At 40.6% G+C, this 19967-nt stretch overlaps 1 protein-coding gene across 1 annotated transcript in view; it reads left to right on the top strand.

Moving 5' to 3' along the window:
* Positions 1–3091: 3091 nt before the first annotated feature.
* Positions 3092–19967, top strand: part of ntn5 (netrin 5) — a gene marked incomplete in the record, with an annotated part of 19016 nt that continues 2140 nt past the window's right edge. Inside the window, 4 exon segments of the mRNA XM_036216829.1 lie at positions 3092–3200; positions 8699–10173; positions 13468–13656; positions 15430–15579. Coding sequence (XP_036072722.1) covers positions 8709–10173; positions 13468–13656; positions 15430–15579 — 1804 coding nt within the window.

Raw genomic sequence — 19967 nt, 5'->3', positions numbered from 1 at the left:
CTCCCCTCAACGCTCGCCTTGATTCCTTTTCTTATATTTCCATCTGTATCAGTTTTGCTTCACATCTGAGAGCCATCCACTGCAGCCAATTACCTTCAGCCGCTCTCTGTGTTTTCGCTGAGGGATAACTGGACTGGGTCTCCGTCTGGACACATCAGACAGCGCCAGCCTTGTCCCGCGTGTGCACACAAATGCTTTTAGACTTCAGGGTCAAGTGAAGAAATTGAAAACTACAAGGCAGTTAAGTCTGTGTTCATTCCTCCTGTTTTAAAAACAACTTAAAGAGAATTATAAAGATGCATATGAAAAGGATAACCTGTAAAGCCTACTACATCAATAATTAAACACAAATTTTTGGAATAATTATGTTTTTTAGACCATTGACTGTATCAGTAATGATACATTCGGTGATTTTTTCTTTTTTGCTCATAACAATTTTAGTTTAAGGCGCAAAAATATCAGGAAAAAACACCTTATTTACCTACTGTCTCAAATTTGTAACTGTAAATTTCTCAAACTGTATTATAAAGAATGATTATTAACAAATGTTGCATTTTTGTATGCTTTAAGTAGTCATCTAATAAAATACACGACTATAAATGAGTTGTTCTCACCAAAATCTAATAATTGGCTAAATGTTTTCCCGCCAAAAGGGTTCATGGAGGCAGCCATTTTGAAATGAGCAGGAAAAGCCCTTCTACTGCCTCTAGTGGACTGATAATGCACTACAAGACAAAAAATATGAAAAGTTTTGATTATACTAATAAGATTAAGGTCTCTGAAGTGTTTGCATCAAATAGGATATGAATAGTAATATAGGATAAACGATAATATTTGTGTTTTTTGAGGAAAAAGCATTAGAAACAACTGTTTCGGTTCTAGGGGTGATAGCTCCAGCATTTACCCAATAAAATACTAAATAAATACCACCACTGTCACATTTTTTTTAAATTTGAGATTTACTAACTTTATAAATTTTAGATGTCTCCATTAACTATCACCTAAACGTTTAAGGCTATAGAACAATATGTCTCATATTTGATAAAAGCATTTCTATCTTTCCTTAAGTCTCATTGTAAATAACTTGGTCCACGTCTTCTGTCTTGTAGTTCATCATCATTCCACTAGGGGCAGCAGTAGAACTTTTTCTGATAATTTCAAAATGGCTGCCTCCATGAAGTCACAAAAACACTTTTGGCGGGAAAAATTTTAGCTAATTTCCTGAACTCTGTGATGGGAATAACTGATGTATTGTTATTCATATTTATAAATGAATACTTGATGTATTAGAATAATGCAAAAATCGTTGATAATTAGTTCTTTATAATAGAATCACACCATGTTTAAAATGTGTGGATCAAATTTGAGACAGTGGGTGAATAGGGTGTTCTTTTTCCTTAAGACTTTTGTCAATATTTTTGCACATCAAATTTATATTGTTGTGAACAAAAACCAACTTAGTTATTCAACATACCTTAATTTATACTTTATGTTTCTCGTAAAAAATATGTATATATATCATTTTTTTAACGTTTTTGTAAATCTGATCAGGGTTTAAAATACACCTTTAATGAAAAAAAACAAGTCAATTAATTCATGTAATTCTTTAAAGGTTAAATATCCTTATTTATATATTCGACTGCAGCAGTCTTCAGTGGAAACTGTAAAATTCCTTTTTGCCAAACTTTTATAGTTTAAACTGCTTTCTCTGTAAAAGTCACAAGTCTGTAGGATTTACCCATTGATTTAACGTCTGTGACCACCAGTTTTAGGCTTTTTAGCCATACATTTTTAAATTCATATGCAATTTTTGACATTATTTATTAATGGTATTTTATTCCTTTAAAAAAAATTGGGAAAAAAAATCTGTGAATCATCTTCTGCTAGCACCGTGAAATAGATTAGAAGTTACTTTGTTTTAAGATTTGTCCCTAATCCATTAATAAGTTTACATAAAAAAACAAAAAAACATGCAAAAAAAAACAGATCAAAGTTTTCTTTTCTGCAGGTTCACTAGAATATTATACGATTTTCTGCACGTTTCAATCGTTGCATTTTATTTTAAACATGATGTTTTTCCTTTCCATGTTTCATAAATTAACTTTCAGGGATGTTTTTTAAAAGGAAAAAGAAAAACTTCCACAGGAAATATCATTCAGCACTTTGATAAATCACCAGGTTAGGTGGAGGGAAAACAGCCTGAAGGCAAAAGCAGAAAAACCTCAGCAACCATACATCCAAGCTGTCATCTAAAATGATCCTGAACCTTTTCATGTTTTTGGACTGAAGAAGAACTTCCAGGCAGAATGATTGGAGGAGCACTAAACATGACAAGTTCTAGAGGACGTCCAGAACCCTGATGTCAAAGAATTCTATGAAACCAAGTTTCTGGGTTTGACTCTGCTGGAACCTCTGTAATCAAAGCTGCCTAAATGCTCCGCAGTGAGGCGGAAAACATTAAATGGACCACAAATCCCCTCTGTGTTCATCCACGGTTACTGGGGGGAAATAAAGCAATTAAACCCCAAAACAAAAGCAAAAAAGAAAAGAAAAACATTTAAGCATGTAAATAATTAGAAAACAGTTTTTAAGCGAAGGAATTTAATTAGACTAAATAATTATGCTCATAATGAGAAATAAATGACTTCCTGTCAATAATCAGGGAGTGTTCCTCAAAACAAGTTTCAGTCTCAGATAAAAATCTTCACTTTTAATGCTTAATGAGTCATTTGGGTCCATTTCCAACCGACCAAACCCACCAAAAACCTCAAAATCCAACTTCACAGTTTACAAAAATACACTTTATTTATGTCTCAAAATGTAGCTTTTAAATATTTACCATAACTGATTTATGACTGATATATTTTTCAATATATGTAACAGTTTTATTTACCCATTATCAGGTCAACCTGCTCCTTTTGGAGCCCTTCTTCACTGGATGTGCGTCATTTCGGTTTTGTGTCTGCACTGAAATATCCCTTTCTCCTCGGGGTTGGGGTTCTAAATTGTTGTCAGAGCAGACACCTCCCAGCTGATGCCGTTCATCTCTCTCCTCCTCTTCCTCCTCCTCTTCCTCGGCTGCTCCCTCTCCCCTCCGCGCGCTCGTCTTCAGCTCTGCGCGCCTCTGTGGATGTCAAGACTCGCCGCTGCGCCGCTCTCGATGACCAGGGAGCAGAAGGAGGATCACTGGGACGCACATGGTGAGCTCCTTCACTGCTGCGTTTTGGGCTGGAGGTTTTTGGACCCGCAGTTCTGGGAGGTTTGCGCGCGCGCGGTTGAGAAAGCAGAAAAACTTTCAGGGACTAAAAAATATTAATAATAACATTGAGATTTTTCACTTAAATAAAATAAAATATATTTTTCAGACTAATAAAGTCAACATTTATAGCCTATATTTATTTATATTTGAAGTTCCATAAATTTGGCGCTACCAGAAAGTTCCGCCAAGTGCGTTTTTTCTTATGAATTGTTCATTGGGCAAATGAATTACACATAAAATGCCAAATATAAAATTTGAGAACTGATATAAGTCTGAAATTAATTAAAATATATATCTTTCTTGTTTTTTTTTCTTTTGCGCAACAGGGAAAACCGCGTATTGTTTTTTGCGCATTTACTTTCCAGACTTTTTTATGCTTTTATTTTATCTTTCATCAGCAAATCAAAAGCAAAAAGATTCTTGTCATTAACAACAATTTTCAGTTCTGTTCCTCAGCTTAATTAGGAGCCCATTATTTGCTCCAAAATGCCAACATGTGCAGCCCCTATGGAGTTGTTTGATCAGGCCGATAGCCCCTTTTTGCGCAAATATTATGGTTCCTCCGCTGTCACATAATTGACTGCAGCGAATTTCTGCTCAACAAGTGTAATTACAGCGAAGCAATTACAGGCCGAGCTTCTCTCAACGTCCTGCCAAAGTAATCCAGTCCTAATATGATGAGCATTTACGCCTAATGAACCGCAGCTTTCTGCACATGCGCTCTTTTGTTTGAACAACAGTGGGAATTTTACAGTCTGGCTCTTTGGAATGGATTTTTTGTAATAAAAGCAAGCTGTATATTTATTTACTATATTAGAAAAAATGTTTTGTTATTTAATGATGCGGCACAAAGCAGTGGGAGGATTCATTTTGCTGCATTTTTAGACAATTAAAGCCAGAAGTTGAGCATTTTTGAAGGTATTATTGCCCACTTTCGTGTTGGCTCCTCAAATACATGATTTCATCTCCATCTGCTTTCCAATCCCATCAAGAAGAGCTGGAGCTGAGCTGCCAACTCATGTGAGGCACCACGGGGGGGGGCCTGCTGCCTTTAAATATCAACATGTGTTTTTTGGTTCAAAAAAAAAAAATGAAGCCGGTGAAGCTCCAGACGGCTTCCAGAGCGAGGCCTTGCAGGAGCGTACAAACGTGAAGAACGAGGGGCCTTCAGCCGAAGACAAGAAGGGTCCAGATCCATTTTCTGTCTGTTGCGTCCGCCGTCGGGTCATCCTCGCTAAAATTAGATTATTCCACCTAAAACAGAACTCCTGGAATCAGACGCTGGGAAATGCAGTTTGAAGACGACCAACATGGCCGCCGTGTCAGCTAGAGGCCAGAGTTGGATTTCTGACAGATCTGAGGACAATTGCAAATTAACAAAGGTGTCAGTCTGGTGACACCGAGCCAACAGGTGCAGCTCCAAAGCAAAACATTTACAGAAGCCTTTTATAATCAACTGAATTTCTTCAAAAGTGCAGAGATGAATTCTGGGAAGTTTTCCAAACTCCATCAGCTTTGGGTTTATTTAAATATTGTGGCCTTTCCCGATGTTGTCCTCAGGGATCAGGGACAGATCTGGTGGCCATGAAGAGGAATGTTAAAGCGCGTGAGGCCAAATGTGGCTCCTCTGCTGAGCAGAGCGCCTAAAGTGCGAACAGGTCGGGGCAGCTTAACAGGTAGCAGGAGAGAATACCACACGCCAACAACAGTTTGCTGACAATTAGGTGAAAAAAAAAACAATTTATACAGAAAAATATTTTCTTTGGTGTTAATTAGAACAAACTTTGCAATTTGGTAGATAAAAAGGGGATTATCAATAGTCAAATGACACTAAAGGCAATTATCTATGATTCATAAAGCATGAATGGATAAAAATAAGCTTTTAGATACAAAGTATAGATCCAGTGAATGTCTAAAGTATCGCACCGTTGTCTCTTTTTATGCTCAGATGTTACGTTTAAGCAGAATGAAGAAAAGCTCCGGGAAATAAATGAGGACTGCCGAGCGCCGCTCTCCTCTGCTGTAAACATGCCCTCAGGTTGTCAGCAAGCTATTTTCCAGCCGCTTGCCGTCCAAGCATAGCTGCCTCCAAAGATCATCCGCCAGGACCGTCGCTGAACTCATCATTTAAGCATTTTAAAAGAGCGATTACTCCCGTGTTGTTTGAAAACCTTCCTTATATATCTTTTGATTTTTTTATTTTTTGCAACTTTAAATGCTAACAGGGATTAGCAAAGCATTTTGGCAGCTCTTACTAACAGGCATTACTTAGCAAAACTTTTTTGGCATCTTTTAATGCTAAGAGGGTTTAGTGAAAAAATGTTAAATGCTAACAGGGGTTATCCAAAAAGAATTTTGGCAACTTTAAATGCCAATATGTATTTACTAACATTTTTGGCAGCTTTAAATGCTAACGGGCACTAGCATACATTTTCAGCTTTAAATGCTAATTGGGGTTAGCAAAAATCTCCATCTTAACAAGCATTAGCAAAAATGTTTGGCAACTCTTAATATTAATAGGCATTACAAAACTTTTTTTTGCCATCTTTTAATGTTAAGAGAATTTAGCAAAAAAATTAAATGCTAACAGGCATTAGCCAAAAAATAAATAAATAAAAAGGGGGAGATTTAAATGCTAACAGGAGTTATCAAAAAAATATTGGCAACTCTAAATGCCAAAAGCTATTTGTAAAATTTTTTTGTCATCTTTAAATGCTAACAAGCATTAGCAACATTTTTTCAACTTTAAATGCTAGCATTGATTAGCTAAAAAATGTCTTAATATCAAGTCCTAATACTAACAGGCATTAACACTTAGGAATCTTTTAATGCTAGAGTTTAGTGAAAAGTTTTTGGCAGCTTTAAATTCTAACAGGGGTTATCAAAAAAATGTTGCATCTTTACATTCCAGTAGTTGTGTGTGAACATTTTTTGGCAGCTTTTAAGTTTAACAGGAATTATCAGAGAAAAAAAATGGCTGCCTTACTAGCTAACAGGCAAAACATTTTTGACAGGTTAAAAATGCTAACACAAGCTAGCATTTTTTTTTTTTTTTGCAAGATTAAAAGCTTAAAAAATTTGTTTTCAGCTTTAATTGCTACAAGAATTATCAAAAAAGTGGCAGCTCTAAATGCTAACAGGTGTTAGTAAAAACAGTTTCTGGTTAATTCTTCTGAAAAGGTCATTGCCTCTATTTTCAAAATGCTGGAGAGGTTTAATGAAAGTGATAGACGAAGAGTAATGGAAACTGTATCCAGTCGGTTCACGCCGCGGTCCCAGACTGAGGATCTTGTTTCGGAGGAGAGGAGAGCCTTACTTTGGTCAAAAGGGGCACATTAAAAACCTCTGGGGCCTGTCTCTCATAGACCAGCGTTTATCGACGTGCTTGTAAAAAGCCGATGTTTAATTAGTCTTGTGATGTGACAAAGACGAGAGCAAGTGCATGTCATGGGAAACATCTGGTCCCACTTGGATACTCCAACTCAAAAAAGCTAAAAACAAACAAAAAAAAAGTGTTTTCTGGTCAACAATCCCAAAGACTTCATGTATGCTTTGTTATTTCTTTCCATCATTTTATAAGTCCTGCTTTTTATCGGTGCCTTCAGATTCCCGTGGGGCATGTCTCAACATGCCAAGAATGGCGGACTGAGGCATCCTGGACCTCAGGAATGCATCTCGGTGGGGCTGGGGGTCACAGTCAGACCACTCATCACTACACTTTTCTGCAGCAACCCCACAAACGCCATACCTCCCCCCGCCCCTTGCGCCTAATCTCCCCAACATTTGGCGGGCCCACCTTTCATCCCACGATTGCTTCTGGAGGTCAAGAGCGGAGCAGCACGTCCGAGGAGGCAGAGGGAGCGCCATGGCCGGAGCACGGACTCCTCGGTGCTGTGTGGTCCTCAAGGGAGGCCTCGGATTTCCATCGTTGTCTAATTGAGCGGGATGACGAGGCTGGAGAGGCTCCCGGCCGCGGCCCCTCTTACGAGTTTGGTTTATGCAGCCCTGCTGACTTTGCTGTCAGTGTCAAACGCTTGTTAGGACATCATCAATCTCAGAGCAGTTAAGAATATTTCCAGAACAGAATGAAGGGGGCAGGTGATAGACGGACAGGGAGAAGAGGAGGATGATTCCTCTGCATTTCAATAAGAAAAGCCTGCCATCATGGGTGGGTATGGGCTGTCCGCAGGCAAGAAATGGGCCAACCTGTACAAGAGTGCAGGTGGGCTGCACAAAAGTTTACAACTCATTGAGCCTGTAGATAAAAAATGTTTGTGCCCATTTTTTTCTACAAGCTTGCAGTGGGCAACATGTTGCAGCAAACACTTATACAACACAGAAGGGTGTGCAAGGGTGACGGACACGGCACTGTGCCTGTTAGGGCTATTCAACTGCGCACCCTTTGCACACCTGTTGGCTACTTCTTGCATGTATCCTGTAAGAAATGATCGGACAATCAGAGTGTTGGCATCCTGGGGGTGTCCTACATACACTTTTGTTTTGTGGTCAGTAGACATGATACGTCCCATTTTTATGACGTTACTTAAGGTGACCGCTTGAGCCTCAAAGAAACTGCAAGCCGCACCTGTCTATGACACTCTACCGGCCCGGACAACCCAAAACCCTGCAGTACCTGTACAGGTCAACCCCGTACAAGCGCAAGGACAAGGCCAAAGCCAAAGAAAGGGAAACCTTCAAAGAAGCAGTATGAAAATGCGTATGTGTGTTCACAGAGCTTGTTCATTGTGTCCACATACCAGCTCCACGCTCTCCACCGTCAAAGGATAATTTACGATCATCCCTGGTTGTAAGAAACGGGAAGGGATTTGCTCACGGTCCACAGCCACACAAGTCCGTGATTGTCTTCGACACGGAAGAGGCTCAAGCCCAACACGCATTTTGATGCATAAATCATTCCCAACGATCCTGAAAGCTAATCTCCGATTCCTTCTCGACATTTTCTCACGTCCTCCTTTCGGCACACATGCGTGCCCAACTACAGTAAAAGAGTTCAGGAAAAAAAACAACAGTCTGTAAATGTGATAAATGTGGTTCAGAGTGGAGTTTGGCTCCAGCTGTCAGGCCTTTTTTTGTATGTGTCCTGCTGACAAACCTGTTGCTCTTCTGGGAAGTTTTAAGACAAACTCATCCTCAAAGGTTGTCAAAACTGTGGATCCGCACCAGTGGTTGACACAACTGTGAATATTGGAGATTACATTTTTACTGGATGAGGTCTTTACTGGCATTTGTGGAAAGCCTGTAAGGTGCAGCTGGATCCATGTCAGCCTTTTGATGATATCATGTGTTTTTGATGAAGGCACAGGTGGTCTCTCTTAGATTCAGTTCCTTGACTTCAGTTTTTTTTGTCTCTTTTATGACATAATGTTGTTCACGGATTTCTCCTAATATGAATGTTTTTTTTCTTCTCTCCCCCACCAGGCTCGATGACATGATGTTCCGTCCCTTCTCCCCTTCCCCCTCCACCTTGCTGGTTCCCATTCTCCTCAGACTCTTCATTCTCATCCTTCCCTCGGCTCCTGCCTGGTCTTCTTTTTCCCACACCCCGCTAAGCTGGACTTCCCCTCATGACCCCTGCTACCACCCTGATGGTCGTCCTCGCCACTGCCTGTCAGAGTTCATCAACGCCGCCTATGGGGTCCCGGTCGATGCGAGTCACTCGCTGCGTGTGCACGACACGGATGGCAACGTCACCACCTTGACAGACCTCCACAATCCTAACAACCTCACCTGCTGGATGGCTCACGCGGGTCACGACACCGGGGACTGGGTCCTCACCCTTCCGCTGGGCCGCCGATTTGAAATTACCTACATAAGCTTGCAGTTCTGCAACCAGGAGGAGCCCCCAGACCCCATCTCCCTGTCTATCCTCAAATCGATGGACTATGGACGCTCGTGGCGGCCCATGCAGCACTACTCCAGCGATTGCGTCGTACACTTCCAGCAGCCCGCCCAGACTATCGCCCAAACGAGGCACCAGGAGACAGATGCTCTTTGTTCGGACCCTCGCCCCTTTCAGAAGCAGAAGGGAGGGGCGGTGCTCGCCTTCTCCGCTCTGGATGGGCGGCCGTCCTCTCCTGATTTCGACTATAGCCCCACCCTACAGGACTGGGTGACGGCTACAGACATCCGCATAGTCTTCCATCAGATTTCCAAAAATCTCAAGGCGGGCAGCTTTGAAAGGCCAAAAGAGGCGCCAAGGAATGATGGTGCAGGTGATGCAAGAGGAACTGGAAGTCTAACGTGGAGATCAGACGTCCAAAGTCACACTGGGGGTCAGAGAGGCTCTATGAACATAGACAATGTGCTTCTGTTTTTAGACGGGAAATCTAAGAACACTGACGTCAGCGAAAAGAAGTCAAGCAGTCAGAGTAGAAAGGGTCACCGAAAGGGGACAGCTCAAGACGAAGACGGATACAATGTGACCAGCAAGGAAGGAGAAGACCTTCTTATCATGGATTCACTCGCTGTTCCAAAGAAAGGCGGAAAGGTCAGAGGTGGTGCTCGCAAAAAAGAAGATAACCACTTGGTGTCTTGCCCAAGTGGGGGCTGTAAATGGACAGTTGAGGGGCGGGGCAGGAAGAGCAAGGGGAGGGAACTGAGGAAGAGAAGGAACAATAATTTAAACACAAGACCAGGAGTCAGAAACCTTCAAGTGGTGCAGCCCCTTACCTTTGTCTCTCCTGTCCAACCTCCTCTAGCCATTTCTGACCTGCAAGTCGGAGGCAGGTGTAAATGCAACGGACACGCTTCCAGGTGTCGCCGTGACGACACGGGCCGCGCGGTGTGCGTGTGCGAGCATCACACTGCGGGGCCAGACTGTGATGTGTGCGCGGACTTCTATGTGGACAGACCATGGCATCGGGCGACGCCCACTCACCCGAACCCATGTGTTGGTGAGTCCAGCTGTCTGCAGCTGTTCTGAAAAACCTTCAGAGAATGCACAACAAACTGACTGCACCAGTAACAAAACAAGAACAGTGGGATTGTAGGTAATGTTGGAATTGAACTTAAATAGGTTTGTTTCAAGCATCCATCTTCTTAACCCACTGTATCCATTTCGGGGTCACGGGCCTGCCGAAGCCTGTCCCGGGTACTGTTGGGTGAAGGCAGGGACAGGTCACTAGTCACCGGATGAACGGACTGATGGACAGACTGACGAACATAGTGACTGACTGACTTACTTACTGACTTAACCTCGTATCCAGAAGGGAACTTCTCAGTTTTGTTAAGCAGGCTTCTTCTTCACTGTCGTGAACACTGGAAGCCTGGTTTCTGTAACAGAGATGGAGGATTAAGAAAGAAAGAAACCAGATGGATTTCTCCCAGACATTGTTGATCACTACCATAAACACAACGGCAATATTCCTTTTCACTGCACAATGTAGTCTCCAATGAGGCAGAGTCCCTCCGTGTAAATAATCTCAGAGATGATAAATATAAATACATTAGAATAATTAGAGCAACGTTCCTAAACAAAAGCTGAAAGTGTGAATCAAAGTTTCACACTTAGAAACTGGAACAAGGAATGTTGAAATGTTCCCATCTTTATTACATTTGATCTTCTCTGGTTTATTTTGGCATTGGAAAGCACGTCTCCATGTCTAGGTTTTATGAGGTCAATCAAAGACTTTTCCAGTACTCTGTCGTTCACTATTTACTGCAGGAGCTGCGTCTGAATAACGGCTGCTTTCAGCGGTACTTCCTTCTCTGTGTGACCCAGTTTAATGACATTGTGTTAGTCTGAGGAGGGGAAAATAAAAACAAAACAGGCAACACTTTACCAAAGTTCCGAAACATTGTACCTCAAGGCGAAAACTTTGACCATCAGAATTTACTTTGCGTTTTCAACCATTTAGAGGGTTGTCATACAATACTAAAGGACTTCTTATTGCATTAGTGCTTCGACTTTCTGTATGAGAATAGCTTTAAAATCGTTAGTGAATGTTAAGAACCACTAAACCCTGTATAACCATTTGAATCATATTTGATACACGTAATTCTGAGACCCCTATCTCATTAGCATAATCAAAACTTTCCTTAAAAACCCATTGTATGTGACTTTGTCCATGTTTTCTGCTGTGCAGTACATTATCATTCCACTAGAGGCAGTAGAAGGGCTTTTCCTGCTCATTTCAAAATGGCCGCCCCCGTGACATTTCAAAAACAGTTTTGGAGGGAAAATGTTTTGCTAATTTTCAACACTTTAGGTTGAGATTAGCTCAGCTATTGCTATTTTATTTTCTTAAATAACCACTTGCTGTATTAAAAAAATTATAAATTTGTTGATAATTAATTATGTATAACAGTTTCACCTTGTTAAAAATGTGCAGATCAAATTTGAGACAAAGGCTAAATAAGGTGCATTTTTCCCCCTAAATAATATTTTTTCCAAGCCACACAACGCATTATGGTTGATATTTAAATATGGGAAAAAAATGGTCTTGTCAATTATTTGATGAAGTGGGCTTTACAGGGTTAAAATTTTGCTCTGTCTTTAACTTCCAGTCAGTCCCTGCATTCCCACGTTAGAAAAAGGCACCAGGGTTCATTTGCAAGCAAACCAAAACCATAGATTTAGGCAAACAGTTTGAGTTGTTTCTCCTTACGGTGAAAATATATTAATTCTGCTTCTAGGTAATAATTAACACCTCTATTTAGGAGATCTAAGTCGTACAAAGATGGTTATTTGCATTGATTGAGCCACCAACCGTCATCTGTTAATAGAGTTTTCTATCACCTTTTAGCATTAGCTAGCTAGTCTCTCATTTGTTTGCTCCTCACACCCCAACCAAACAATCTATGCAGCTTGTCTTGCCAACCAAGGAGCAGCAATTCATGATCATAATTGATAATATCAAGGTAATTATGTAAACAGTGAACAAAAAAGAGAGAGAAAAAAATAGGAGTAAGCTCATTTTTTTTCTGCATTCCAGTTTTGTGTGCTAAATGATAATTGAAAAGTGTTTAAAAAGTCTTACTAGGTGGAGAAAACCTTCATCTCTTTTTCTGTTAGCCATGAAATTTCTGTAAGCTAGGCGGCCGCTATGTTGTTAGCACTTCATAGCTGTTAACATGATAGCATTCCTATGAAACTGAAAAATTCCTCCATTTAAATTTGCTGAAACATTTATTTAAAATGTTATATCGTTTTTGGAGATCACATATATAAACTGTTCAGACAAAAGTTACATGAATACAAATTTAATGTGAACATATGTTTCAATAGAAAAGCTGGGGAAATGAATGAACACATTGAGGTCACTTTTGTCCACTCGACTTTGTAGAAAAAATAAAAGTCCCACATAAAACTAAGACGCTTATATTTTTGGTAGAAATAATGTGCACAGGCTCTCTCCAAACGTATTAAAATTAACTACCGAAAAATATGAAGAGAAAAATCTGGATCCAGTTACTTCAAAAAAACTTATTGACAAACTAGAACTTTTGTGAGTAAATAAATGCAGAAATCAATGATTTTATATTCAGTTGGGACTAAAAAGCCAATCAATAATAATGATCATTTTTGGAACTTTTTATAGGCAACTGATCAAGACTACTCTGAACAGCTTTTGTCTCAGCTCGCTTTTGCTAAACAACAACTGTTGTTCTGGAGCTTCACAGGAGAAACCTCACCACTGATGGATAGTTTTCTTCAAGGTTCCCTTAATGTCTCAACAAATCAAAGCACTTTCTGAATGCTGAACCTAATAACTGAACAAGAAACTTTGGCCAAATCCGAAATCTTCTCCTACCCCTACAGCTTCTCACTACTCCTACTTTTAACCCTTCAAACAGAGAATTATGGAAAAATAGTGTCTTGAAATTCAGATGACACTCCCACTCAATGTAATTATCACTGGTCAGCTATGTTAGCACATAGCTTCTAGTGCTCAGAAAATTCATAACGGATCCCCCTTGCGGCTAATGTCTCTGTATCCCTCTTCCACAAGGGTTACCACTTAAAATAACTATTTTGGACATCCCTACCCCTTCAAATGCCCCTACAATTGGAGTGGTAGGAGAAGAATTCGGATTTGACTTTTGCTTCTCTAGAACTGTTAGAATAGTATTTTATTTTTTTAGCTTTTGGAACAAATTTAGTAGAGAATTGACCCGCAAGTTTTGCAAAAGTATAACTAATCGGAGGTGACTTCTGTCAACTTTCACTTTCTTCTGCTCTCGTCCAGCATGCGAGTGCAACGGCCACTCTAACAAATGCCGCTTCAGCATGGAGGTGTTCCTGCAGTCGGGCCGGAAGAGCGGAGGTGTTTGCCAAAAGTGTCGCCACAACACGGCAGGACGCCACTGCCAATACTGCCAGAACGGCTACACCCGCGACCACAGCAAGGCGCTCAGCCATCGCAAGGCCTGCCAACGTCAGTCCCCTATACACGTGTGTTTGTTGTGTCAAGGTGATCGTCCAGAGAGAGGGCGTCAGCTCCGTTGTGCTTAAAGGATGCCTACATTGTACAGCTGTTAGCCGTGGGCACTAACCCCCCAACCCAATGAGCTGCCACCTGTATTCTTGTCGTTACCACAGGTCGGCATTTGTCTCGACCCCTGACCTTTGACAGGTCACAAGTGATCACGACAGTGTGGAATGTTCATGTGGAGATTTGACCCGTAGTGTAACAAATCACCAGCTTTCAGCCTGTTTGCACTTATTGTGTAGAATTTGTCTGAGTGTTGTGCTACGTACACATCAGGGATGTGTGGGACGGTCAAGTACGTGTTTATGAACCCGTTTTTAGCTTATGGTCGCTACCCCATACTAAACCTGTGGATGTCCTCACAGTTGGAAGACATTTGGTGTGAAATGTTGAAGCGAGGCAAATCTTGCTCCAGGCTTTTTCTTTTTATGTTGCAATATATGAAAAACTTGGTGACATATAATCTGACCAGGCACAAACCGCTTTTTTATTAATTTCTCCTATATGATCAGTTTTTTATTGGTTGGTATAAAGAGTGATTTTTGTGATACCATATTGCAAATGAAAGTCTCAGTTTTGAGATCCAAAGTTGATCCAAATTTTAAACAAAATGTATAGTTATAAGAATAAAACTTCTGAAATTGCAATTGAGAATAGTCAATATTTCTTTTTAAAAACTTTTTTTTTTGCTTTGAAAAAATATATTTGACTTTGCAATACAAATGTTTTCAGATACGTTGTCTTTCATCTCGCTTTCGCTGTCTTGGATTTTACATTCAGGAGTTTCAGTTTAGCGTAATAAATGTGCCACACCAAACAGCCAATCACAGACAAGAGGGTTCATGCTGATTGGTCTAGATTGTATCCAATTAAGTGGGTTCTATTCGTGCACTTACATAGACTTTTCATTGAAAATAGTAGCTGGAATGCGTGTTTCACAGCCTGGTGTTTACGTACAGAAAAACAGAGCTGCTGAAGTGCGTCTGCCTTTATCCACGTGTTTTCTCTTGCTTGGTTTTATCTTTCGATAGCCACAGTACATCAATGATCTAACCATGAAATCTCGATTTTGCTGTTCTCATGAAGTTTTTGCCTTTCCTCACACATTTGGACAACACTCTGGTGTCTGAGGTATATTTGCCTCATGCAAGGACAAACCTTAAGGACAGATGCCTGCTGTCGTTTAGGATTAAATTTGTGTCATAACATTGACAGATGGTCGTCTTCCTCCTTTGTTCTGTCTGCTTTTGTCTGGAATTTCTTCTCGTCTTTTAATCTTTGTGTATTTTTACTCCCCTCCACTTTGTCACGGTCTAATGATGTGGTGAAAGACCATCTCCCGCCTCTCAGATACCCTTTACCACTAAGACGGCCATTTCCGTATTTATTCTGGTGTCCTGTCATGACTGTAAATGGTTTAAACCAACCTGAGACATTTCAGTTCTTGCTTTAAGCTTCTGTGACCGTGGTGGTAGAGTGGTCAACCTCTGTTACCGCCATGCCTACCCATGTGTCGAAGTGTCCTTGGGCAAGTCACAACACCCCACTTTGCTGCTGGTGGTTATAGGTTTACGTCAGTGTTAGGCAGCATGAAAGGAGTTACTGGACTGAGTCTAAAGTGCTTTGGACCTTCTAAGAAGGTAGTAAAGCCCTTTAGAGGTAAACATTTGTCTATAAAGAAAATGGAGGTGTTGTCAACATCTAATTTTCTTTTCTCAGCGTGTCAGTGCCATCCCGTGGGTGCAGTGGGTCGATGGTGCAACCAGACGTCAGGTCAGTGTTTGTGCCGAGATGGAGTGACGGGCCTGAGGTGTAACCGCTGCGCACCAGGATACAAACAGGGCAAGTCGCCTCTGCGGCCCTGCATACGTAAGTCTGCCAAGAAAGATGTAGAAAGTTTGAATTTAATATTGGGTTAGAACCATTCCACCAAGTGTTGTCCAACTTCTAGTGCTGGGAAGATCAAAAAATCCATAGTATCGATCTCAAGTTGGCATTGGTATCGGATCGATACCGGCCAGCAGATATTGATATTTCCACTCTTGTTTGAAACTTTTTTTTTATCAGTATCTTTAATCTGTTTCTTAAATAAATTTGATTCTTATCTAAATTGTCGAAATTGGTATCAAACTCTTTAAAGACCAACCTTCTTTTGAACTATTTTCAATGTTTCCAGTTGTCCTTTTATTATGCTGTTTTTAGCCAAAATCAAGCAACTTGTGTCACTTTCTGCAGAGCGGCAGTAGTTCTTTAGAAATTCCCCACTGAGTTGAGGGTGGGACCGTTAGCGCAGAGCAACCCTGCCCCCATCTCTGTTTACACACCCCTGCTAGCTTACACACTAGGGCTGGGAATCACTGGGTACCTCACGATTTTGATAGTACCTTGATTTTCTTTATGGAAATGATCAGAAAAATGCTACAAAAACATGTTAAAAATACCCAAAACCCAATCAAACGGTAGTGCTAGCTTCTCTCCAGGTTAATTTAGCTCCGTCATTCATCATGTCTTCTCCTCATCATCTCCGGAGACGGTCTCCACAGCAGCGTTAACATGAGCCGACCAGCTAGGGGAACCTTATCTTCCGCTGCGGGGATCAGCCTCAGATCCAGAGGATTGTTGCCCCTCGTATCCCAATGACCGGCACCCAAAAATCCGCCTGACGTGTTAATCCACGCGCACATCCCCAATTAATCGCACAAGTGGTGAGGACTCCACCGGCAGCAACACTGTGGGCCCCCATCAGGTGAAGCGGGGCGCCAGAGGCGGGGGATGGGGGTGTCACACCTGTTACACGGATCAAAACGCCCCAATGGCCTATAGACTCATAACTCTCTCGGTGGAAGGAGCGAGTGAAAGGAAACCTTGTTTGTTTTTACTGCCAGGCCATCTGAATCTATGTATAGCATCTTCACCTCCACCGCCTCATCGCGGCTCTTCTGAAGCCAGGCTGAACTCCAGGGTAGCTTCTACTTTCCTCTATCATTTATCAAGAGCTTCACAGTTTTAAGGTCATTTTAAACAAAAAATTCTAGATTAAGTTCACTTTTGGACAATAGCAAAAACGGGATTTAAAGACCAGTGAAAAGTCCAATGAAAATTGTGTTTTTTTAACATGTTCTTGTGGTATTTTCATGATGATTAACATCATTTATAAGGAAAATTAAGATAAAAATGTCATAAATCAGGAGCAAACAAAAAATGCTGTTTGAAAAGATCGTAGTTGTGATGTAGAAAATACGCTGGCCCTTTGCTCCGCCCCATTGGGATGCATCCACTTGAAGACAAAAAACAACCAAATACAAAGGTTTCTCGCTATATTACAATTCATCTTGTCCCGTCTTAATGTGGCCATAATAAAGTAGAACCCACAAAGGGCTACAGTGGTCCTTTAGAAAGACAATAAATAAATGAGTGTTTGACTTTGCTTGTTGTTCTCTAGAGTTTTTGGTGGGAAAGTGCAGATATGCTGCTTCTTCCAGATGTTCTAAGACCGAGTTATACAGCCACTATGTACAATTTGCCAGTGGCGTACTGTCAGGACCTGCAATGCCTTAAGTGAAGGCCTAAAATTATCTGGTAAATCTATTGCTGATCTCCTGGACTTCATGGATGGAGTTCCTAAATAAGTTGGATTTGCTGTAAATAAAAATGCTTATTTTAAGTTTAATGTGCTGTCGATTGTGCTTTGATGTTTGTTGCTGCTGTAATTGCAGTGGGAGGAGACCAGTTTGTTTATACAAATGTGCAATTCTAGTAAATTCTGTCTATTTAAATGATCCATTTATGATGGAATTGCTCCATAAACTGATATTCATTTATAACAGGATGATGTTAGAAACATAAAATAGTTAATATTAACGACAATAGTTTTGATGGAGTAAGACTGAATGTAATTTCCAACACATTCTCACTCCCAACTTGTCACATTTTGACATTTTGCTAAGGATCCATCCGTGTCACTTTTTGATGTTTTGGGTTTCCCAATTCGCCGTTTTTTGACGTGCTGGCTGTTAGTAAAATCAAGGATGCACAACCCTTGGGACGTGGTACTGGACACGGTACCACATGGGAACTGATCCTCGGGATGGAACCAGTATCGATACCCTAAGTCAATACCGGTACCATAACACTTCACCAGACGCAACACTGGACATTGTACCAGATATGGTACCAGACGGGTTGTCTGACGCGAACCAGTACTGGGCTAGGGTACCGGTACTGGGTTAAGGTTCTGATTTGTGCCCTGGAGGTTGGGACACGTGATTTAATGGGGACCGCCAGCACGTCAAAAAGGACGAGTAAGAGACACCCAAAACATCAATTTTTGACGCAGAAGGGTCCTTAACTAAACGTCAATAAGTGACGACTTGGGATTGAGAATATGTTGTAGTTTCTCCCTATTGTGACACATGGGTGATATACGTAATTCTTGCTATAATCATTCATCGATGTGTGCAGACGTCTGTTGAGGGTCTCAGTCGACGAGTCTTTGTGTGAATTGAAGAAATTGAAGTGAAGAAATTCAATGACGTGCGGGTTTACATGTTCTTTGCTAAGTTTATTTGTACTTCTTCTGTGGTTTTAATGTGGTTCACTGTGAAAATTTCATGTAAAAGACCTCAACTTTTCAAACTTTTTAAGTGTATACTCATACATAACCGATGTTCATCTGTGCAACAAATTGTTCGTAGTGGCAGTGTGACGGCCTTTTAGAGAAAGACAGCATCAGTGGAGGAAGCAGCATCAGCTTATATGGTGATACCATCAAACATGAGCTTCTACACTTTCACTGCGGTGACACCTCTGTGTTCACATACAGCCGACAGAGCCGTTAACTTCCACTCAGACTCTGTTTAATGTTTGCTGCGGCTCACCGAGGTCTGACCTTATAAAATGACCAGCGTTTGTGAGCTGAAGCCTCCCTCACGCAGTGTAATTCTAGACCATAAAAGGAACAAACTCTCCGTCTGTTTTGACATTAGCTTATCTCCTGCGCCGCGATGCCCACATACCACAGCCCTCCAACCACAACACTAGTAAAACACACGTCTGAACCCAATGACGAGCGACCTGGAGTTCGTGTACCTGACACCTGTTTGACTGTGTGCTCATGCTTGTAGGGATTCAGGAGGCCGCTCCGACCCCGGTGTACCAACCTCAGTACAGCATTGGTAAGTACACTCACCACTTTCTTTACTGCTTTGGGTTAAAGTTGGCAAATGTAAAGGACTTTGGTCTCTCAGGGTGAATCATAATCTTAAAATACCATCAGCTGGATGCAGTATGAATGAATTTTTCATTTTCAGAACAAATTACAGGACAATATTGGACACTAAAAGCTCAATCTTGATGTTGTTCCCTTTTTGATTACACTCTTGAAACAACCCCAGATGTAAAATTGATGATTCTAGTAAAAGCTCAAAGTAGTGGAAAAAAATACAGAACACTACAATTTCTATTGCTCAAATAGGTTTTTAAACAATTTACTCATTCATTGTATAATATATATATTATAAATGCTTCTGAACATAAGTCATAGACTAACAAAATCTAAAACACATTTGGCCTGTTTGACTCCACCCACACACAGGAGGTCACCAAACATGGTGCACAATTGACGCAAAAAAATACTTAAATATAAAAGTCTATTTTGTTTTTTTCCTTTCCAGTAGATGAGCAAACTGATCAGAGCTGAGGACATCTTGTGTTAATTGTTACTATAGGAGGTTATGTATTTTTGGACACATGAGGAGTATATTTGCATAAACTCCTTCTGTATTTAAATGAATGAATTTGAGGCTACACCGTTTTTGTTAGTTTTTCTTTCAAGCAAAAAAGTGGAAAGCATCTCTAATTTGACTTTTTGAACATTTACAGAAACTAACAAAACTTGGGACATAGATTTACCTGCTTGACTCCGCCCACTTAGATCATGTCACTTTGGTGAAACTGCATGACTGAAATAAAAATAAGTCTTCTTTGTACAGAAAATTCTCTATTTTTCTTTGCTTGTTCTCTCCAGCAGCTGACTAAGCACAAATGAGCTGAAGGCTTCTTGTGTTAGACAGATTTTGCTGTAACAATAGGGTTTTTTTGACTCTTTGGACACACAAGGAGTCTATTTGTATAAACTCCTTCTGTATTTGTTGCTACACTATATTTTTAATTATATTTGTTAGTATTTTTATTTTCAAACAAAGAAAAGGGAAACAAATTTTGACATTTGGAACATTTAAAGAAACTTTGGACACAAA

The sequence above is a fragment of the Oryzias melastigma genome, linkage group LG18 (assembly GCF_002922805.2).
Source record: "Oryzias melastigma strain HK-1 linkage group LG18, ASM292280v2, whole genome shotgun sequence".
Taxonomy (NCBI): Eukaryota; Metazoa; Chordata; class Actinopteri; order Beloniformes; family Adrianichthyidae; genus Oryzias; species Oryzias melastigma.
This window is presented reverse-complemented; position numbering and strand designations above follow the sequence as displayed.